This window comes from Copidosoma floridanum, unplaced genomic scaffold, assembly GCF_036245765.1.
Source record: "Copidosoma floridanum isolate Cflo_tuat_1 unplaced genomic scaffold, Cflo_Japanese_pri ptg000007l, whole genome shotgun sequence".
Taxonomy (NCBI): domain Eukaryota; kingdom Metazoa; phylum Arthropoda; class Insecta; order Hymenoptera; family Encyrtidae; genus Copidosoma; species Copidosoma floridanum.
This window is the reverse complement of record NW_028321884.1, coordinates 14663071-14687315: the sequence shown is the minus strand read 5'-3', so window position 1 is coordinate 14687315 and position 24245 is coordinate 14663071. Positions and strand designations below refer to the sequence as shown.

Sequence of the window (24245 nt, the reverse complement as noted above, 5' to 3'; positions counted from 1 at the left end):
AATTTATTTTAAAACATTATAGAGTGTAGATCAAGAAATGGTGACGAGAATAAAAATCAGACGAGTCCAATAATCTTATTCAACGTGGAAATTTTCCATTAAATTTCGAATGAAAGATGTACAATTTCGTATTTTTGAGAACCTCCTATTAAACGGTATAAAATAAAAATTTTAAAAAACCGCAGTAACCTTAACGTGTACTTTAATTTATCAAATTAATGCACCCATGGATAATCTAATCCAATTCAACAACGAAATCTTGTGACTCGTACTCCGTAATTTAGTCGTTAGTGCGCTATCAGCGTAACTCGAGGTGATAAGCGCACGTCTGTACGTAAAGATTTACGGCCACCCGTGCAGTTCGTATCTTCGAAAGCTCGTGCTCTAATTCTTTTTTAAAATATTTTCGCCAAGGCACGTGAATATATGTTATCTTTGTTTTACCATTTCAAAATAAACTTGTCTCGATATTTTTCATTACTTTCTCATAATTGGCAGTCACTACGGAGAAGTTGTAGATAATTTAAAGTAAAGAAAAATGCCCTTCTACTGTAACACAATGGAAAGATCCCCAGTTGGAAAAATAGCACACGCGATTCGAGCTTGCAATGATTATCACTCTCCTGTGACAAAGATCTGCTTTGGCGTAATATATACTTACTACCGGTTATACGATTGTAAAAAAGTATGTATACCATGTACGAAAAAAAGTACTTTACCTCTGAGTACGGAGCACGGTATAGCAGTGGCGCAGCTGTCCCCGGACTGGCTCTCGCGGCTCTTGGTCCTTACGGTGATGTGCTTGGGATTGAGGCCCATGAGCTTGTGTATGTCGACGAGCGCGTGATCGCCCGTGGGACTGTCGACGTCGGTGACTTTCTTGCCGTCGGCGTAAACCGCGTAACCGGTGACTGCCGAACCGTTTAGGGCAACAGGCTGCCAGGTGACTAGCAAAGTGCCGTCCTGCGGTCCAGCCTCCACCTGGCGCACATAAACCCGCTCAAATGAGTGAGCCCCGCGCGCTCTTGCTCGGGTCCCAGATCTCTTCAGTGAATTGCGAACTCAAGCTCGCTTTTGTTTGTTTGGTTTTGTTTGTTTCTTTGTTTTTTTTTTTTTTTTTTTTTTGCTTATTGCAACTACATCTCTCTTTCCTTCTTTCTCTCTCTCTCTCTCCTTTGGCTTTACTATTTTGCTTTCGTTAGGTGCTTCTTTACTATTGCAAGCGTTTTTCAAAAACTACTGTATAGGATAAATTGATGTTTTAATTTAGTTGTTCAAAATTTTTTAATTAATACCTAAAATTGATTTTCGAAAGTATCCCTTTACTACTTAAACCAAGAAAATTGATTACTCAGTTAGTATGAAATATTTTCAATGACTTTATTGGCACAAGATATTTAAAAGAATTTCACACCAATAAGTAAGTTTTTTTTTCATTGGTTTTATTACGTGATGAGTAATGTAGAATCATTCATTCAAGTAGAATGGCACCAGATTGTTAACAAGTCAAAATTTTATTCTATTACATTAAAATAGCTTGCTTACTTTGACATCCGAAAGTAATGATTTTTCATTCATGGATTTTTAACGTTAATCAAAATGTTGTTAATGTTGTGATAATCTCTATTACAGTTTGATCTATTTGCTTCTGCGTTATATCTCTGCTATAAAGTAATGTTGATTGCCAAGTTTCCTTTAATTAAAGTTGTAATGATTTTACTGTTAGCTGATATTTTTTCAAATACAGAAAAATGAGATGGCTCTCCATTATTGAGTAACCGTTACAGCCAAATTTTTTTTTTTTTTCTTTGGTAATGTTTTAGTATATTTGTAATCAGTATAGAATACCCAAAAATTTGGAAAGGCAGGCTCGTCAAAATTATTGTGAGCAGAGGCCAACTGATTGGTCCATCGGCTCTCCTACGTTGGACAGGTAAACCTTTCAAGATGGAAAAACAGTAGCTCTATAAGCGATCTATGTGTACTTGGGGCTGCCGCTTTTACACCTTTGGATAGCCTGTCCAACCGGAAAAGTAGACAGACCAAACTTGGGTAAGCTTGGTAAGTCCGCCTACCCAATTTATATCCAAGATATCAATTCTTTAAGCGCAAAATTCAAATGCTTACAATTATTTGTGATATTAATAGATTAAAAATAATTATAAAAGTTAAGTAATGATATAATAAGAACAACCGTAGCATGAAAAACCTTTAAATAAATTGAGGACCGTTTGTATAGTGGTTAAAAATTAAACAATTTAATTAAGAATTCCAATTTCCCGTTTAACGAATTAATATCCTATACCAGTGTACTTGTAGAAGTGCGATTCAATTTTCAACCATTTCACACGAAAAATTCAATAGTGCTAGTGAAAAAAATTATAAGTCAAAATAGTGCAAAATTTAGTTGTTACTGCTGCATTGTTATAAAAAGCCAAACTTAAGCCAAAAAATTCATGTCTTATTCAGCGAAAAACATTGTGTTCCGAATTTAATGTGGAATAATATTATTATTTCAATAGTAAGCTAAATCTCTATTTAACTTTGGATTTTTGCTTTGGAAAAATTTTGAACATTTTAAATTTATTCTGTTAAACGCATACTGGTGGGAGATTTTACGTGAGCAGAAACAAAAGTATTTTTTCTTTTGAACTTAGTAAACTTGGCCACTATACTCTGTATGAAATAATAATGTATCGAAAATCCCTGATCTCCCTGAGTATTACTAATGCATCAAGACGGCACGGCGCTGGGTGTAAGAAAGAATTTTCTTTTCACTCAGGATATTCATAAATTTTACAAATTTGGAATATAAATAAGCTTTTTTTAAAGCATACAAAAGTTAGGTTTTAATACGCCGTAAATAAAATGTCTTATAACTTTTTTAGCATTTTCAGAGATAGTTTTACGGATTTTCCAAGGGCGTAATATGTAATACGAAACTTTAGAAGTTTTTGATCCTTTTTGTTTACTTTACAAGTAGTACATGGTGAATGTCCTCATAAAACCCTCTAAACATTAATTTTGGTCCCATTATAGGGTATTTTACAATCAAAAGTAACTATTCTCACAATGTTGGATAAGAACTTGTTAACTTTCCTTTTCAACATTTTTAACATTAAAGATTTTTTCATTCATGATGATGTTTCATTCAAAATGTAAATAGATAGTGCAATATTTTATGAAATTTATTTTGTGTATATTTAAACCCAATGCCTTAATGGTATTCAGAGATATAAAAAATATTAGTACGATATTACTTTACTGAGTATAATAGCAATCTACCATGTTCTGAGAAAAAACTGCTTTTATATCAACACACGTCCAATCGGGGAGTAGCAAAAATGAACACCAGAGGATAATGCTCATTTTCCTACATCCTTGCCCGTCTAGCGTAAGTACACACAATGTATCATTTACATGTATGCATTACGTAGCTATGCAGGAGTATACGACACTCGAGTAGTGTCGCATCACGTATTCCATCACATTCCACTCTCATGATTTTTCCACGCTTATGTTCATACATTATATGTACAGCATTGCATAAAATATATAATGTACATAAAGGTGTTTGTCACTTTCCAAATTCAATTTTTCTCAGCTACCTCCCTTAAAACGGCTTTTGTTTAGCATAAGACTGAGATATCTAAATTCATAAATTAACTTATACCTCGAAAAATATAACTAGAGTTTAAAAAAATACATTTAAACAAATTTTTTTTACTCTTCAAAAATCTTTTTTTTCTCAAAGATTGTACGAAATTTTTTTTACCCTTTGTATTTTATATACTAAAGATACAACAAAAAACTAGTTGTAATATTCGTAAATTTAAAATTTTCAGTTTAAGCTTATAACTTTAAAAGTAACTTTCTTACTTTGTAGTTCTAAAAGATTTTTTTTGTATTGAATCAACGCACATGCCAAAAAATGGGCATTTTTTTTTAAATTAATTTGCAAGAAAATTTCATGATAATTTTTTTTTTATCATTCAAAAAATTTTATAATTAAAGGTTACTAAAACTTTCGTAACATCTATACAAAGGTATGAATTCATTTTTTAGAACTTTAGTTTTAAGCTACGAAAAACAATGTAGAACTGAGAAAAATTTTTTCTGGCAGAACGAGCGATGAATAGTAGAAGAGTAAGACATTATTACTTTCGGTGAGCCATGTTAAAAATAAAAGAAGGGTTGATTGAACCGAAAATATTTTTCACTGCACTTTATTGACTTGATAATTAGTTATAAAAATCCTACTAATCTTGTATCAAAAGCTTGCTAATAAAAATACAAATAAAGATCTGCAGTCCAAGATTTGTCATCTTTATAGTTACTTAATTTATAAAGTTAACTTTATCGACACAATTTTGCAGATTTTTATTCATAAGTTTTAAATAAAAAGATCAAAGAGAAAAAATAGAAAAATATACATGCAATGTCTTTACCCAATCCTTTGTAGAGTAAAATAAATTGGAGTTACTAATAGTGTTAGTTGTCAGAGTATTAAATCCTGTTTGAACCTATAATTTATTTTTGTCAACTTCTTATCTGAAATCTTTACGTATCATAATAAATCTTATAAATTTACATATACTATTTATGATAGTTATTTTACATGTAACAGGAGAAAAAAAAAATTCGTAGTAATATGTGTTTGTAATAGTCTAAAAACTATTCTTATTACTATTAAGCTTTGAGAAATAAAACTTAATGAATCCATGTAACTAAAAATAAGTCAACGCATAATACAAAGAATTGTAGCCTTTCGAGTAATGTTCTAGACATGTAACAAAGACTAGCAGTTCTCTGCAACATTATCACTAATTCTCTGACAAAGAGGAGCACTGTTCATGATACTCCGATAATGGATAGTATAGTACTTGGTGCAATATTAAAATTCGTTATACAATATTCCAATGGTTTTTATCATGGCAAAAAATAAACTGTGATATGTATTAAAAAGAACTTGAGCTACAGTGATTTTAATGAAACCTACAAACTCGCAGAAATAACAGTATTTTGTAAAGCATAAGTACCGAATATGACTCTTTAATGGAACAGTGATCCCTAAGGCTGAGGTTGATCCTTAAGATGAAACCAATGAAGTTTGTACGTATCATGTGATGTACTAATTACTTGATACATTTCAGGGTTCAAAAATCCTTACTCTGTCTTCCAATCCTCCAATATCAAAGCTATTATATACTATAAACTGACCAATAGAATACTACCAATAGACCAGTAAAATCTACTTTGAATAAAGAAATGAAGATCCAAGCATTGTATATATGTGACTCTTGTTTCATGATTAGCTATCATATCACAAGTACAACTTCAAAATCATTTCGCTTATTCACTTTTATACATTTCGTAAACCTGAACTACTCATACACCCGTTTAAAACCCTTATACATTTCACACTTACGTGTGGCTCTGTAGTTCGGTTTTCCTACAATTAGATAACAAGTTTGTAGTTACAAAAGAAAAGAATTTTCGTGAAGATCTGGATTGTACCTTCTATTAAACCTCACAACCAGTATATCAAGACTAAATCATGACAATGATTTCCGCACCTTCCGCTTTTCGCCGATGTGAATTAACTATCTTTACTCCTACGAATGCTTTTTAATTAAAAAAATTGTAACCGTTTCTATCAAATGTCCTGGCCTTTACAACTAATTTATATATTAATTCCTGAAATTTTTACTTAGGAAGACACAAGCTCCTTGAACACTTCTCCCTATCCTCCTATTGTGAGACGGATATGCCCCAAGGATATAGTAGTCTAGAGCTTGTTTAATTCGGACTATCTGTTTATATTTCAATCCAACATGAAAGTTGCACTTCTACCTACTGAGTCTCTAAGATATTCTAATCCATACGTCTGTCACTTGAACTACTGTTTTTTTTTTTTTTTTTTTTTTCCTGTTTAAGTTTAATTTTGATTCATCTTTTTGGAAACATTTTGTAAGTTTATCTTTATTCCATTGAAACAAAAGCCACATATGTCAAATGAGATTAATAACTTATTACTCAATCAATTCATACGATTTACAAAGAACAGATACTACCACCTTTCTACAAACAGTGCTACTCTTTGAATATAATGTATCTAATGATTTTCATCTACGAATCGTACGACTCTTTGTACATGGCGTTGAAACATATCTTTTAATGCAAAAATGAATTTATTAAAGGTGAACACATCAATTTACATAAATTTAAGGTGTCATGTCATTGGTTTTTAATCTTTGTAGTGTGTGCCCCCAGATGTACTACAAAAAGTACATACATGTAGTAACAGAAAAAAAATGATAAGCTGAAAATGTGGTGCACATCATGTCTTTAAGACTAACATATAAATAACAATTAGCTGAGCTCGCTGCCATTATGCGTAAACTGTTGTCTTCTTCGATTGCTGATCTTTTTAGTCTTCAAACCTTTGTGGTTTTAAATGATTTGCTACTATTTATGTTACGTATGTCTGCTCAGTTGTCCGTAGATGTGTTAATAATAAGTAATATTTAGTTGTCTTTCAAATTATATTGGTCTCATCCAGAAATGTCGACTTTGACAGTATGTACCGTACCGATCAATATAGAAATTGTTTGGAATTCACAATCTTATCCAGGTACGTTAAGGGTTTTATAACTCAACGTGATTAATTATATGGAATATGTGCATTACCCAGACTACAATTTCTATTGCTTAGACCTACAGTTTCTATGTAATTCCACAGTTTCTATGGTAATAACTAATCGAACACCAAAAAATGAAATTGAGCCTTCCAAACAACAAATTCATGATTTTAATAGTCGTCAACGTTGTATTAAGAAACACCCAGTCTCCGTCTTATCAACGCGGTCAGTTACAGACCAAAATGAACGTACATTATAATGTCTGACAAGGTATGCGTCCCCAATGTCCTGCACGGCTATGACCAATCAGTAACCGATTTCCGAAACGACAACAGTTGGGTGGGGATAGTGTTGAGTGTGGGCCTCGATCGCACAGAAGCCGGCGTAAAAGCGAAGGAAATTAGATGCAAACCTGGATATCGACCGGAGGATCAGGAAGTCCCTTGGGCAGCGTCTTGAAGTGGACGTGGCAGGCTTGGTTGTTCATCAGAGCGACATTCTGGTCCTCGAAGTGGGTGGCCCTCAAGTTTTTCGCCTTGACCGTCACCCGATAGACGGTGGATGGGGCCAGGCCCGTTATCGTGTGCCTGTAAACGCCCGGCTTGACCGTCCGGACCTCGACGTTGTTCACGCAAACGACGTGCTGGTGGTTGCTGTTGCTCGGCAGCCACGATATCACGGCGCTCGTCGCCGTCACGCGCGACGCCTTCACCGCCGTGGGACCCAGCGCCACGTCCTTGCCAATCACCATTGTGCAGGCAGCGTCTCGCGACGTCCGCCTCGTGTGCGTCACCGATCGCACGCTTATTCGGTGTGGCTGGACAACGAGAATCACCAATTACCCATCACCATTCGTGCTTTCGTCAATTGTCGGTTCATAATGGATCGTGTGGACTCACCCTCGTGGAGTCGACGCCTTCGACGAGAGCGCGCGTCCTGTCAGTCGCTTTGACTGTAACCTTGAGCACTCCATCCACGTAGACGTGGTAGCACTCGATCTGTTGTGGATTGTCCGGTGGCGTCCAGCCGATGAGGACGCTCTTGTTGAGCTGGCGCTCGAGGGTGAGGTGCTGGGGCGCCGGAACTAGGTCCGAAAACATGTAGACTTCTTCAGAGGGAAAGAGAGAGAACAGAGGACAAAGCCTAGCTGTAGCTCTAAAGTACTTGCAACTAGTTGCCTACTGTACTCTTAGATAACGAAGCCAGATTTTGGATGCTGCGTGATGGACGGAACGGTACGGTTTGGGTAGGATCGATAGATGCAACAGTTGTTGGGATCATAGATGTATTCCATTTGTCGTTTGTGGGCTCTGATGGATATTTTACAGGAAAGTGCGACATGCCCGACATGTACTGGTAATTCTTTGTGTTTATTGATTTGCGACAGTATATGTAAGTGTGTGTATGTGTAATTACTTACGAATTGACAGGTCACAGTTGAGTTTAGTACTTGATGTGTTACTTTTGAAAATGTATTCCTGTTTGCAAACAGTGTAATATGTCGACTTTTTCAGGCATATATAAGGGTTGGTTAAATGTGAGAATACAATCTATGAGAATGCAGCAGCGTGAGTAGTCTTTGTCTAATGGATTTAAGTTCGGTAGACTCTTATGGTGCGTCTAATTTTACAAAAGTAATATCTTGCATCAAATTTCAAATCGAACCGAATTGTCTTCTATGATCATGTAAAGCACAAGGTTTTTCATGCGAATTCTAAGCACTACATAGAATGATTGTACAGAGTACCTCCTAATGTAAACACTTATAAGCTCCTCTAGGTTACCGAGTCTACGAGCGATTGCAGGATGTTGTAGATGGAAAAAAGTTTTCTATTTTCATATAAAAGCTTATCAAGCCAAAACAAGCGCCCTGCAGCCGGTTGCGAGATATGATTGGGATCATTTAAGTACAAGGACAACGTAAGATTTACTAAATCATCCCAAAAATAACTGGACGAACACATAAAGCATCTAGGAGACGTACTTAAGCTTTTTCTACGAAGCTTTTTGGCAAAGGGTTAGTGAAAAAAAAAAAAAAAAAGAAATTAGTCAACATTGGAAAAACAATTTACGAAACGCATACCTGGCGGTTCCTGCTCGTCCTCGTCGAGACTATCCAGTTCGGCGTACGCCGAAAGCTCGGCCTGTCGGCTACGATTGCCCTCCTCCAACGCTGCCAATTCTAAGTCGATGTCCTGCAAGTAACACTAATGTCCAAACGGACGTTTCAATATCTGGTTAAACAGCCCAATGGATTTTGTTCCTTATCGTTATTGTACAAACTAATCACGTTAATGGTCGAAATGAAAAAGTCATAATAACCATAAATACCTTGGCCAGTTAGAGTTACAAATAGGTATTATACAGAGACGTCGATACCTAGATAAGTATCCCAGTTTGAAAAAAAGAGTTTTAAAAGAGTATCACTGAACGCTTTGGTGCTTGCAGTGATTGAAAAAAAAAAGAAAAAAAAAAGGAAGCTTGAGAGAGAAAGGAAGAAAAAAGCATAAGAGAGATATAGAAGTACGGGTAACCGCAAAGAGAGAGGCTGCTTCGGCTATTCGTCAGCCCGTAATAGTCACGAGTCGTGCCGCCCCAGAGGGGAGCCTACCGGTACCTGTGGAATGTTGGTGGATACGGCGTCGTCCACGTCCCTGAGCCCGAGCACCGCTTGATGGAACTCGAGCAAGTCGTCGCCCACGACCTTCTGAACAAAGTTGGCGGGCACGAGGCCCCGGCGGCCGTCGAGGGTCTCCGCGTCGAGGAAGCCATCCTCGTCGGGCTGGCCCCAGACGAGCAGGTAATCTCCGCCAGAGACCGGCAACTCGGCCTCGGGGTTTTCGTTTGGCGAGTGCTGGAACGGCTCGTAGGTGAAACGCGCGATGTACACGTAGCAGCGGCCCTTGCCCGGGATGTCAAGCATGTCGAGCTGGCCCTCGGGCAAGGCGAGGCTCGAGTCCGTCCCGGTCAGCCGGTCCAGGGGGTTGGTCAGTATGCTCGTGGGTATCTTGGGCATTTGGCGGGGTCCGAGGTAATGGCCCGCCGCTGTGGCGCTCGTGGGTGTTGGCGAGCTCGAGCGCAAGCTCTGTTGGATTTGCTGGATTATCGCTTGCTGGTGTAGCTGGTTCGCCTGGGACTGCACGGACAGCTGCTGCATCGCCTGCAGTGGGTCGAGAAGACTCGTCGAGCCTAGAACGTTTTGCACACGAAGAAGGGTGAGATTGATGGTTCTTGAGCGTGATGTTATGGGATAGGAGGCTCTAATTTAGCCCCTGGCTAATCATGTAATATTGGGCAGGGGGCCAGTCTTGTGAAAACTACATTTAACTATATCTAATTTTTTTCTTCATGTGTGACTGCAAAACTGAGGACTTCAATATAAATGATTCATCGCGAGATAAAATTTTGATGAGATTTTTTATTTTTCATCGCAATCATTGTCTTTTTTGTACATTTACTACTTTCTTTCGCTTGTGAACGGACACTATCTCAGGTTTTTTTAAAATAAATAACTGAATAAACAAATATAAAGATATTATGTATTTTTTTAAAATAATTTATTAATTACTAAACACGGCACAGACTAGGACAGTTTATGTAGAAGGCTTTATTTTTATCAATAACCATACAAATATTATTTGTAACTATTAAAAAAAAAAATGTGACTGCAATTTATATTTGATTAAAGAAGGTAAACTGAATTAATTATTTTTTTCACTAATTTATAAGGCACATATTTTTAATTTATGTATTTTTAATGCATGTTGACTGTAATAAACAAATCCTGTTTCATGTGTTAAATATTTTGTATAGTCAGATGAAATAAACGTAGATAAATCATGATGAGATTTAAAAGAAATTCCACAGTGTTTAATGAAATCATTTTAATTTATTTCTATTAGATTTATTGATTTTATTTAATTTAATTATTATTTATTCTTACTAATTGAAAAATATTACTGTTCATAACAATAATCATAGTCATAAAAAGATTGATGATAATAATGATAATAATAAAGATAAGGGTATCGTTTTGTAAAAATTAATTTCAAATTGTTTTTGAAAAAAGGACACATTGTTACAGTGAAAATTAATAAAATTTCTCGATAAGAATGATTGTAAATTGCTTTTATTTAAAAAAAATAAAATATGAAGCTAGACAAACATAAGTATGTATAAAATTATTTGAGAATATAATTAAACATGTCTGATGAAATACATAACGGTAACTTTTCATCTACAGTCGTAACTTTATAAGGACTTTTTACAAATGCTGGGGTTTTAACAATGGTTTTTGTTGGTAACTAAAAGAATGCCTGAACGACCTTCTTAGAATACAGTAAAAATTTTTATTCTCTATGAAATCCATGAAAGATGCAATTTTTATATTCTGTGTGTTTTTTCTTGCATAAACGTTTTCGGTTTTTAACATACTTCTAGAGTTTTGAAAAATTGGTATTTAAAAAAATAAGTAATTTTTTGTTTTCATTCATAAAAATTCAGTCATTATGCAGTAGATAATCCTTTACAAATATCACTTAAAAAATTAAAAATCTTCAATCTGGTATGTTTGAACAAAAAAATATTGTTCTTCTAGGTATAATAACCATCAATAACTCCAATTTAATTTCAACCAAAGGGATTTTGTCATAAACTCGAATCACACATTCACCACAAGGAATAACCTTTGTCTTTATGCCAAAACAAGTAACAACGAAACAGTTAAAATTATTACTGCCTCTGTGAAATTCTTCCTTATACCCACACGTATAATCGAATTGTCAAGAAACATCCCTGGATGAAAAAAAGGTGATTCAACGTACCCGTGCTCGTGATACCAGATGTGCCGAAGGCATTGGTCCCGGTGAACGAGGTGGCAGGGCCAGCGGTCGAGAAGGTGCTCGTGGCCGTGGAAAACGGCAGCACCGACGACTGCGTGACGCCCGTAGTGAGACCCGTCAGCGTCGAGTGGTACGAGGGCGTGGAGAACGGGACGAGGCTTGCGGGCTGGAGGGCCGAACTCACCCCGGCGACGCTCTGATGGCCCAAGCTCGTCTGGCCCACCGAGAACGTCGGGTGGCCCAACTGGCTCGTGTAGCTCGCCGGCTGCTGTACCGAGCTGTACGTGCTGCTCGGCAGGGACGTCATCGGGAGACTTGGAAACGTTGTGCTCTGCAATCGTTGCTTATTTTATGCCAATTACCCCTATTTTTTTTTTTTTTTTTTTTTTTTTTTTTTTTTTGTGGTTTACTACTTAAGCAGTAGTTTTGGTTCAAATATGGATAACCAAGCGATTGGTAGGGACTTTTTTTATTCGAGTACTCGATTCTCGAGCCAAGTGGTGTTTTTACACAACAAGTTTTTACGATCAAGTGAAATTGAGCGGCAAAAGCTCCCATCCGTAAAATAGATAAATACGGAAGGGGTTCAATGTCAGCGTACTTTTTTTTATGCATATCAGCTGCAAGAAAACCCATTGAAATCGTTAAGAAGTTAGCGAGTAATGTAAACTGGAAGATAAATATTGATAAAAATAAAATTTATTGTTATCCTTTGCAATAATGTCCACACGGTATGGAATAAGGTCTAGAGATGATAACGTAAAAAATATGAGCTTAAAAAAAATAGTCGTTTTGTTTTTATTTAATCATTAACTATTAATAGCGATTAATAATTTATAAAACGGGAAAAAAAATCGTTTCCAGTCCAAAAGTATTAATACATGACATTCAAATGAGTAACGTATTAAAAACTGGGGGCCAAAATGAATTGCTTTTGTTTTTATGTAACTTCCGTAGTAAATAGCTAAAATTAATTAGGCGAACATAAATACGTGCAGCCAACTATGCGAACGAAATAATTTTGCCATGCAGGAGCGTGCCACGCACTACAGATGCAATTTGTATGTATGTACATGATTCTGCAGACACGACACTCTTTTTCACAAAACAAATTTCTACAAGTAGATACAGTTTTATTTCCCTTTTTTTTTTTGTTAACAAATTCATCTCCATATCCGCGTACCCAATACTTTATGATTCACGTACCAAGTGTCACAGTTAGGGATTATTGAAATTAATTACACAAAGTGACCCTTTTGTTCATCGGAAATCTAATAAAATATCCGCAGACATGTCACAACGCTCTGGAAAAACAACTCACTCGGGGCCATTTATCATTTTCGCCCACTTACCCAAGAAAGCAACAAAAACACGCGCCAAAACCCGCACCAATTAAACGGCATAAAACCAGCGATTAAAATCCGTCATTATCCACCAATGTCAGCTCTGCTCTAATTCCATGCCGTTTTCGAGCTCGACGCACCGTCAAGGCAAACTTCGCGTGAATTTTCCACAACCTTTCGTGCGCTTATCGAGCGGGATCTCGGCGAGAGCTCGGAAATTAATACTTTTACTCCGAGAGCAGCTAGGCGATCGAGTCGATAAAAGTACACTACGCGCAGTAATAGTAAAAAAAGGGGGGGGGGAGGGAGAAAGCGAAAAACGGATGAAATGATCACCGATCAAGCCACGCAAACGCCACAGACTCAAAGTACCAATAAGTTGTCCGACACGGTAAAACCCAATTGGGAGCAACACGCGTGTGCAACGCTTCGCGACTCGCGTCACCCAAAAAAAAAGGGGTGGGAGCGAGGGACCAGAAAAGAAGGAGGAAGACGCGCGTGGAGTTGATACGAAAAACCTTGACAAAAGCAGCTCTGTCCTCCCGCTCGAAAATCAATAGCACCTCCTCGCAAGGTCGAACCGCGAAAAAAAAAAAAAAAAAGCCCAACAAAGACACTATCCCTCCCCTCCCTCACACCTCCCGGCTCGTTATGTACGTTTTTTCATCTCGTGTTTACCCCCCCCCTCCTACGTATATATTCATGCGACACGCGCCAAAAAGGTTGAGCAAAGAGGGGAAAAAAAAAAACAAAAAAAATGCAGGTAAGTACAAACACTCCTCGGTTTTGGGTGGTCGGAAAACACCAAAGAGCTATGCCCGCACGCGTAAAGGTACACACAATAATCAAAACACAAAAACAAGCAGCCGCAAGTACACGTAATTATACATGTACATATATGTATACACACACACAAACAGACAGCGAGAAGAAGGGAATCGAAGGCCAGTCACAGTGATCGTGTTCTGTGGCGTATATTCTCTCACCTGTTGTTGCGTCCCATTGAGCTGGTAACTCTGAGCTCCCGACAGCCCAGTGCTAGCAGCAGTGGGGGCAACAATAGCCGAGCCGGTTTGGCCGTAGTGGGGCACCTGCTGGCTTTGGCTGGCGGTCGCGAGGAACGGGGTCGCCGACGAGGAGGCGACCGGTAGCTGCTGCTGGTGGAGGACCGGCTGCTGTGACGACGCGGCCGACGACTGGTGCTGGTACGTCTGCGTGTGGGGGTAGCTCTCTTGGTACTGGCTGCCGCTGCTGGCAAAGTGGTGCTGCTGCTGCTGCTGGTGTTGGCTGTGCGTCTGTGCTACTGGCTTCTGCATTGCGGCGCTCTGCGCGTGCGACGTGGCGTGCATGTCCATGTGCGCCGACGAGGGTTGCTGTTGAAGGTGGTGTTGCTGCTGGTGGTGGTGGTGGTGGTGGAGGTGATGTTGCTGGTGGTACGTCGAGAGCTTCTGCTGGAAGGCGGGCTGTGATTGGCTGGTCGAGAGGGAGGACGAGGGTGCCGGCGGGATCGGCTCGTTGTAGTGGTACGGGGGCCCGTTTGGCGTCAGAACCGAGCAGCCCGGCATCATCGGCGTCAGGGGCATCGGCGAGCCCGCGTACTGATCTCGCAATCGTGATTTTTGTAGTGGCGGTGGTGGTGGTGGTGGTGGTTATTGTACCATCATATATTCAAGTGTTCGTGCACGGGGTTCGCGTGATTCGTGCGTGTATTTACATAAATAATTGGGTGACGAGTATGTACATATAATAAAGAGTGGCTCGTTGGAGTTTTGCTACATGACTAAAGATTGTTTTTTTTTTGTTTTTTTTTTTTTGTTTTTGTTCGTTGCCCACTTCGTTGGTTTGGTGCTGAGGTGATGCTTGCGTGTGCCATTTTTTCATGGTTTCAATTGTTGCTTGCTTTCACTTTTAATTATTTATAAAAACTGTGCTTTGGATTTTAATGCGCGTCTTTTAAGTGTGTCTTTGAAGCAATTTGGATTCCAAACACATAGTAGTAAGTGGTTTCTTGCTTGTTACACATGATTTGACGTATTTGCTAACAAAGTCACGAATGATTAGCAGTTAATCCTCCAGTTTCCCTCTTAGCATCATATATAATTGTATTATCATATACCCACTTATTTATTGAAATCAGTACAAAAGACTCGTCTACAATTTGCGTGAAATAATTGTTGGATTCTTCTTCTGAGTCGCGTTATTTATGAAAATCCGTAAAAATTAAGGGTAGTGTATAAAAATACTCTCATGTATTTTCGTATCCATAACCTCAAAATTCGAGCTGACAAAAGTTTTAAGAATAGAATGTATATTGAATCAATATTAACAATTAATATTAAAAGGATCCATCTTCAGAAAAAATAGAATTTGCGTAAAATTTAACAATCTTTGACAAATGCTATTTAAAAAGTAATACATACAAAAAAATATACGTTTCAATTTAAAATAAATTTAATTTCATGTAGTAAAAAGGCGAAAATTTTTTTAAAAATATCTCGTGTAAATGATGGGTTATAAAATCAAAGATGGTAGAATATGTTATATTATACGGCAATGGTAGTATTTTTTACTAGTTAAATGTTTTGGATCTATAATTTTATGCTTGGTAATTTTTGTCAATGATGTTTTTTAAACTTTGCATGAGTATTTTTCTAACTTGAGCTGTTTTAAAATCAGTTTTAATATAATCTTAATTCTTCATTCCTTAAATATAACTATAATGAAATTAAAAGACATAACGTAAAATATAATTTTAATGTATTTTTATAATTATACATCATTTAATTATAATATGTCATTTTAATATAAAATAACCGTTAATCTGATATGATTTCACAACTGCATAATTCTCTTTAAAATAATGTATTTTAGACAAAATAATGACAAATTTTTTTTTTTAGTATTGAAAGTAATATTTCTTGTATTTTTTGGAAAAGTTTTACTCAACAAATTATTATAATTTCCCATCTCGTTCAAGCTTTAATCTGTAGCAGATATGCATAGCGATTTTTTTTTTAATGTAATAAAGAAGATATATCAAAAAACAGTTTGTTTTTTTTACAAAAAAGTTTTTTTACACTTTAATATTGTTAGGGCATCAAAATCTGGAACTATTTTAAGAAAAAAAATTGTCTTTTTCAATGAATAATCAACATAATTTTTATAACTATTCAATATTAAAAAAGTTGTATTTATTTCTTAGGATCATTTTCAGCCTTACTTTTTTATACAAAAAATTCTTCGTCAGGTTTGCTACATTTTAGACCCCAATCAATCGAAAAATTTGAAGAAAAAAATGTGTAATACAAGTTGGAGTAATTTTCAAAAAACACTATAAATTATCATAAAATTTGAAAAGATTACTCATCTTAAAAAACACAACTATAAGGGATGTGAAACTGAGAAATGTAATTCAAACTTAGTAATGAAAATTATAAAATTATGTTTTTTAGAAAAAAAAAATTAGCTCACATTACCAGCTTCACTTCATTAACGACTGATAACTTATTGAGCTTGCTACATTTTTTTGCACCCCAAAATCTAATTGCACGGAAGCCCAAGCGTGTGAATAAAAAAAAAATCTCACAGCCAAGACTATAGAGCAAGTTTGAAAAATTATTTTCATCATGAAATCGGAAGTAAAAAAAAAAAAGAAGTTAATTACCCTACACCACGCTTGACCGCATTCAAACGAAGAGGTGAACTGCCGCATTGTCGCTCGAAAAAACCTCATGTCTCACTGTATGACTCGCTAAACATGCGAGACACGCACGCGCTGAAGCTTTATCAGTATACGCCGCTTACCCACCCATGCATACTCTTTTACGTGTGCACATGTTACACATACGCGCACACACGCACGCACACGCACACACACACACACGCCACAGAAATAATGGAATCAGCAATAAACACCCCAAAAAAACAGTGATGGATGATAAATAACATCAAACATCACACAGCTTAACGAGCAAATAAATCCAATGTGTATACAAATAATTAAAGAAACAGCACGTGAAGTGTATAATATCTAAACGGCCCGACAAAAGAAAGATGAAACACACCGCAAGCACCATTAAAAAAGGGGGGAAATAATATTGAATAGAAAAAAAAAAAAAAAAAAAAAAAAATCACATAATGAAAAGTAGACTCACGTGGGTGTGTGTCGAAGGCATGCCGAGGCTGAGGGCGTGTGGATGCTGATGACCCAAGTTCGGTAGGTTTTCAGCGCTCGAGCGCAGCAGGCTTTGGCTCATCGATGGCTGTTGTGTCGTCACTGCGCCTCGCGTGTGCTCCAACTCGTGCATTAGCCGACCACTGCTGAAACATCCCACACGTACGTTATACGTCAGGTACGCTCGTGCATTTTTGTCATTGTACCCGTGGTCAACGATTTTAATTGACATGATAATATGCTATAGGTCTAAATTTTTTACTTTTTCACGCCATCAAGCTTAAATATTTAGTTTTCTACTGAACTGGCATCTCTAACAAAGGTTTTGATGTTTAACAAAAGAAAAGTATTTATTTGTGAAACACAACACTACAATCTAATTTTTTATGTGAAGAAAGGCATTACCCGAGGTTTTGTAACAGTTATTAGATACATGAAAGACAAAAAGTTGTTTTTTTTATTTACGGCTGTCTGGCTAAACTCGTGTTTATCTACTGTAACAGCAAAGGAATGTCTGACTACACTCGCACTTAGCTACTGATTCAAGAAACAGATGTTTGACCAAACTCGCACTAATCTACTGGTTTACTTTTATAGTTACAAAGTACATGAAAAAAACCTAAAATTGTTCTGAAAATGTATTTCTTTCAACATTTGGACATAATTACAATTGCAAGTAATTGTATAGCAACTTTTTCACTTATTTATCATAATCCATTCAATTAATTTTGAATTTAAAATTTCTATTCAAATGGACTGAAGTATTTAAAAATTTTGACTCAGTATGGATTTCTCCATCTAATCTGCTTCATGTTAAATGATCGAAAAACTGTTTATGTTGAATACAAATCACAGTATTTTGTAACTAGTAATTGATTTATAAATCAATTAACGAGTGTAATAAATTGTAAAGACTGAAATCTAGTTAAGAAAATGAATTTGTCCTCCAGTAATTTACGTCTAAGAAAATTAGTAGGCATAATATGTGGATTGAGAAGAAATACACACTGTTTAGGTATATTTAGCTCGTCCCTAACCTACAAAATAGGTTTTTTCTATAATTTATTTTTTAGCTTTATTTTTTGGGTGGATGCACTACAACACTCAAACTCAAAAAAATTTTTAGGATTTCAAAGTTGATGTGTACAATATAAACTAATCAATTGTCATTTTAAAGAAAGTACATCTTGTTTGGAAAGAATAAAGATAATAATATGAAAGCGTACACTCTTTTGCATTCAAATGGAATAAAATATGCCCAAAATAAATATGTTTAATAAAGAGTGTTTTAACTTTGAAAAGCATCTATAAGACGACAAAGAATTAGAAAATATAGTACACCTTGCAAGCACCAAGCATCGATTTTTCTTGCTTCGTTTACCCATCTAGTAGAAACTAATAATTTTATAGTATCAAGCACAAATAATTAATGATGTAATTACTTTTCAGTCGATTTTTATACATGCTTCTTCCGATAAGGTTAAAAAACTTAATGGGTTTTCCCTGTACAACCGTATGAAAATAAACTATTTACGTAAGATACACTCTCTATTTTCTAAAAATATTGAAATTTTAGCATCATTTTGATGACCAGGCTTGAGAAGAACTAATTTATAAAATATTTAAGCTCAAAACTCTACTGAATAGTGTATTATTTCTGCTAAAAAAATCAATTTTTATTACTTCTTATACTAAACATATTCAACAAAAATTTCATTAATTTTGTTAAGAAGAATTTTGTTAATTTTTGTATCACAAGTACATAAATCGTATGAAAAACAAATTTTTCAGCAGAAATAATTGATACTTTCGGAAAAAATAGTTTTGATACTAAGAATTTGAAAAAATATCCATCCACTAGTCTTTTTACAATCTAACAATAATCTAATGATCCGCACCAATTATTTTCAACATTTTTGAGCTTGTTCTTCAAACGGCTACTTATTTTTCCTACTCACCACATACATGACAACAAAAAATACGCACAACAGATAAATATAAAATATTATAGTAGATCACACATTGACTCTCCACCTTTTCATCATCGATCCCTACCACGTGGAGGATTACTCACATATTCCAACGACCAACATGACCAGATTTTCTGGTTAATAAAACACGAAGTAGTCGTCGTGCGCGTCTCAAAAAAGATTTACGCGTGCGTTAACGATACCTCAATTGGGGAGGGGGAAAAAACAAAACGAATTAATAACGACATTGGAAGAAAATAAATATCGTACGTGCGATACCTGTCCAGCTCGAGTTTGGCCATGAGCCGATCAATCTCCGAGCCGGCCGGCGGCCACGTAGCCGTGGACATGCTCGTCGACATACCCGACATAGCGCTGGTGCCACCCATGGCGCTGGGACCTCGACTCCGGGTGTGCTTCAAACTCGTCAGCTCGAGACTGAGCTCCTCGTGCCTCACGATCTGCAACTCGGTTTTCTTCTCGAGCTCGCGGATCTTCGACTGGAGCGCCTCGATCGACTCGGCGCCCTGGTACCGGCCCGCCAACTTATCGCGCAGGTGGGCCTGCGCCTCCGCGTGTTGCCGCTCGAGGTCAGCTCGACGAGCCTCCGTCTCGTGCATTTGCTGGAACAATACGTGACCCTGTGATGTAAGACTGGATTTTTTTTTTTTTTAGGGGGATTTCGCGCATAACTTTCAAGTCGAAGGGGCGTTTTAAAAATAGATCTTTGTCAATATTTATTGGATTTACACAACCATTAATTGGTTTTGTTTAATGAATCAGTAATAGTACTTTTATGAAACTTTTGGTCGGGATATTTCGTAGAAAAATTTCCACAAATATCTTTGCAAAGTTACGTTCGACCTCAAAATATATGTGCAATCGAGGCTCTAACTATCATCTTGGTTAAATCAAATGTGACATGTATTTTTGGAGTAAATGGTGTGTTTGAAATTGCATGAGCTTCTCGATTTCTTTTTTTTTTTTTTTTTCGTAATATTATTTATTATTTGTGAAAAAGTTTGTAAAATACTGCTTTTCACAATAACATTTTGAAACCGAAATTTTCAAGCCATTTATCGTGTTTATACCTGTTAACCTGTATTGGCTTCTGTAGATCGATGGCAATACTATTGATGCTAATTTAAAATTGATTTTTGATTATAAAAGAAAGAAGACTACAGTTATAATTATGGTGCTATTAATAAACGATGTGAATGGAGTACAAGCTAATTACTTTCAAAATAAAATCGATGAATAGCTCATTTAGAATTGTATTTGAATAGAAAGAAAAATTTTATATTGTTTCCAAACAATAGAAGGTAAATACAAATGGCAATCAACGTGTCAGTAAAAATAGAATCATTCTTAGTAAATAATTGTATATTTATGTGGTGAATGTGCGAAATAGATGTGTCCAAGTTTTCACGACTAAAATTTGTTCTGATTTTGATTTATTAAAAATATTGACGTGAGAGTAATAACAAAATGTCTCATAAAACGTTTTTTAAATACAATTTCGATCAAAAATCATTTGATGGAGAATCGTCAAATTATAAAAAGACATTACTAAATTGAGTTATAATTTTTCACCGAAATCAGATGCTTAACTAAACTCGTTTTTTTCTACTGCGCTAAAGAGAAAATGGCTGACTAAACTGGTTTGTATCTACTGATACACTCTCAATCAACTCAACAGGCTATACTAATATCTTCCTATAATAAACTCAAAGTTTTCATGAACTCTATAAAAATCATAATTTATTAATCTGGGTTTGCTTCTAATTAATAAATAATTTAATAATTTCACGATTATTAAACGTACCAACTTCTTTTAAATGATCAAAATAATTTAAAAATAAATTCAATTATGTTTTCGGACAATTTAAAGCAAGATGAACTACTCATGATTTTTGTATTTTTTTACACTACTAAGAACTTTTCTTGACACATCTCATTTAGTGAGAATAAAACTTGGCTATTGATTACAAAAATGGAAAACTTGAACATGTTTAGATTGCAGGCTCTGCTTGGTACTCTACTGTAGTGCTCGAGTTTCCAATAACCCTGACAGGTAACAAACTATGTTGAAAGTATATTGAGTATAAAGTTAGCAGCACATGACTCAGGACAAAGGGTCGGTCGGTCGGTCGAGTGCGCGGGCATTTATTGGATGTATGTATAGGTGTGTATCTGAGTGTGTATGTTACATCAGCCATATCTTGAATTCCATCCACTAATTCTTATAGTGCAAAATAAAAATTTTTTTTCTTTTAAATTTTCATGATGACTTTAAAACAAAATATTTTTCAGTCTAATTGATTAAATTGAACTTTTTTAATTAAAAAAAAAATTTTTTTTATCATAGTTTATTTTATACCATCGTATTTATCGTATGCAAGTGACACAAACAAATGCTTACTGTAGTTTATGAATAGTAAAAACTTATTAAACTAAATTTTAATTATTCACAATATTGAATTTCTTTTTGTTTTAGTAACAAATTTAAATAAAATTTTTTATTTTCAGATTTTACAATATCATGAAATTCATTTTAATAAAATTTTAACCAAGTCCATCCATGTTTTATCAAGAAAATTGAAAAAAAAAAAAGCTGTGTCCGATAAACCATAGTATTAACTTGAAAATTTAAGTAAAATAATCATTAGATTACTATTTAATAGTTGAAATCTTATAAAAAAAATTTTTAAATTAGTCTGGATGTAAACAAAAAAAAAAAACATTCCCCACTAACAGCGAAAATGATGACAACTTGTCAACAAGGAAAAGAAAAAAATTATTATTAATAAATTATTAATAAATTAAAGTATCGATGAGAAACAACTTTTAATAATAGCGATTAAATGATCTCGCGGAATTTTTATGCTGATTTATTGGCCATGGTTTCTTTGTTTTACCCGACAATAAAGCAATTTCTTAAGGTTTAACTGCAGCCCGATGATCAAACATACATTTTTTCTTGTTGGAAAAAAAATCACTATAAAAAATCATCCCAATTTCTCTCAGAAAAAATAGTAAGGTTTTGTGAATCTTTAATGAAAACTTCTCATTTCTACAGTGTTTGTTTTTTTCTTTCAATCTCTTGGATATGAAATCCATGGCTGCAATAACACATCATTGATTTACGGCATTAAACTGAAATCACTCGAATGATGATTATTTGAAGGATTTTCTTTACAGAAAAAAAAAATGTATAAATCGATACACAAACTAATGAATAAACTAAAGATAAGATTCACTCAGCGAGTGCATACCTTGAGAATATTTTCCAGCACCGGGTCCTGCATGCTGCTGGAGTTGATGGCTCCGACAGCAGTTCCAGCTCCCAGAAGCTGGGGGACCTGCGGTGCCGTGGAAGCACCACCTCCGACGCCACAGCACTGCAAGTAGAAAGACAAAAAATTAACATATCCATCACGATGCCACATTATCTAGCAGTACTTCTCCACGAGACATTCATTGGTTATTCATAAATAATTTTATACAATGATATTCAACTCTTCCAAATCATACATTCTCATTACAAAAATTTGCATGTATTATCTGCATTAATTTTTTAATATCTAATTAATGTGAAACAAATATAAAATATTCTGAGTAATGTTGACTTAAGCCATTGACAGATACAAAAAACATTTTTCATTTAGTATGGGTACTATTTTTTTTTGTAAAATCATCAACTCTAGCAAAAATTATGACCCAATAGATTTTTTTTTGCATTAATTTTTTAAAGAATATTTAAGATTTTAATGTCATGGTTCAATAAGGAAACGAAGTTTTGTTTTAATACTTTACGAAAAAAAATTTTTAATGTCAAAAGTAATACAGGAAAGCGTATTAAATTTCTCAGAAAAACCTACGGATGACAAGTGTTTCAAAACAATTTTTTTAATTTTAACTCTAAAAAAAAAAATCACTATGAATATAGGCTAAATAAATGTTATTAACAGTAATTTACGTAAGATTCAAAAAAAAATTGTTTCGGTCTTTCCACTCGCACTTCTCCCCTCATATTTAATGTTTACTACTTTATCTAATCCAGCATTCGTATTAAATCTATTTTCATTTAATAATAAAGATGGAAAGAATATGTGAACTCATGTGAAACTAAAAAAAAAAAAAATTCTTACACATGGTACAAATGAGTGCCAAAAATCAAACAAAAATCTCAGTTTTTTTTATCCTACCCAGAACTTCTCATTCGAGCCAATAAAATACCATCCAGCAGTGGAAGTCTGATGGGACGCAAAAGTCCGTCGTTAGTGTTTAACTACCTTCACTTGAATCAATTTTCCCCGACCGCATACGTCAATCCGGACCTGCACGTATACGTATATACGTGCACTTTCCCCCACGCCTCGTTATCTGCTCGGGCTATCTTAATTAATTGGCGGTGCGATGGCCACTGGTATACTCGAAAGTGCCCCAGTATACGTGTATATCCCAGCATAATATCTGGACCACAGCAGCACGTGGATGCTTCTTTGCACTCCCTTACGCTTGTATCCATACATATTCGAGCGCACACGCAAGACGGCCGTTGCATGCTATTATGGCTATACCTATTTTCTTCGCGATACCACAAATTTCGAGTTTTTAAACTTCACATCGGTATATACCCATTTTTTAGATGTCGTAAAAGTAAGCTCAATAAACGAGCCGCCACTTGATGTGACAAAGTATCAACTTTCGCAAAATTATACGGGGTGCCAACAGTACGGAGTACTTTCATCGGAACTGTCTAATCTTACCGGTCAAAAATCATTTAGAAAAATTATCTTTAAACATTGTACATCCATAACCATCCGCTTTTTTCTTTTTCTCCAAAAACTAAAGTTTTCAAAGCAAAGTGACTGCAATTTATTTCCGAGTGTATAGGTGTACCAAAATCAAGCACTGCACGCCTATGACCTTCATCAAAATTTCCTCGTCCCTTGGAGTCGAGACACGAAAAAAATTCTATTGAAATGGTCGAGACCACGAACGATGAGAGCACATAGGGACAGCGGACAGTCACGAGAAAACGAAAAGCCAAAGAGAGACGGAGCCTGCAAGCAAACGAGGTGGGTTGCGCTCGATTCCCCCCTCCGTAACGGCAGCAGGTACACATGCACCACCACCTGCATCTACACTCGACATGCATGCACCCACGCGAAAAGGAACGGAAGAAAAAGAAGTGGAGCCGTGGGTGGAGAGGTGTTATTTTAGGAGCCCACCCTCGCACATATACACGTGGGCAGAGAGTTACAGGCACC

The 24245-nt window shown here is 35.8% G+C and overlaps 1 protein-coding gene across 2 annotated transcripts in view; it reads right to left on the bottom strand.

Moving 5' to 3' along the window:
- The window catches only part of Rbp (RIMS binding protein), a 39712-nt gene extending 17408 nt beyond the window's left edge, over positions 1-22304 (bottom strand). Inside the window, exons 1-10 of one of the 2 annotated variants that reach the window (XM_089588587.1) lie at positions 22245-22304; positions 19249-19592; positions 16980-17145; positions 13812-14423; positions 11465-11813; positions 9259-9830; positions 8725-8848; positions 7541-7749; positions 7054-7458; positions 720-981 (exon numbers count right to left, since the gene is read on the bottom strand). In XM_089588587.1, coding sequence (XP_089444713.1) covers positions 720-981; positions 7054-7458; positions 7541-7749; positions 8725-8848; positions 9259-9830; positions 11465-11813; positions 13812-14423; positions 16980-17145; positions 19249-19592; positions 22245-22277 — 3076 coding nt within the window. In that variant the 5' untranslated portion in view covers positions 22278-22304. Of the gene's footprint in view, positions 1-719; positions 1000-7053; positions 7459-7540; positions 7750-8724; positions 8849-9258; positions 9831-11464; positions 11814-13811; positions 14424-16979; positions 17146-19248; positions 19593-22244 lie in introns of both variants that reach the window. The other variant, XM_014358063.3, reaches the window with a different exon arrangement.
- Between the last annotated feature and the right edge of the window lie 1941 nt (positions 22305-24245).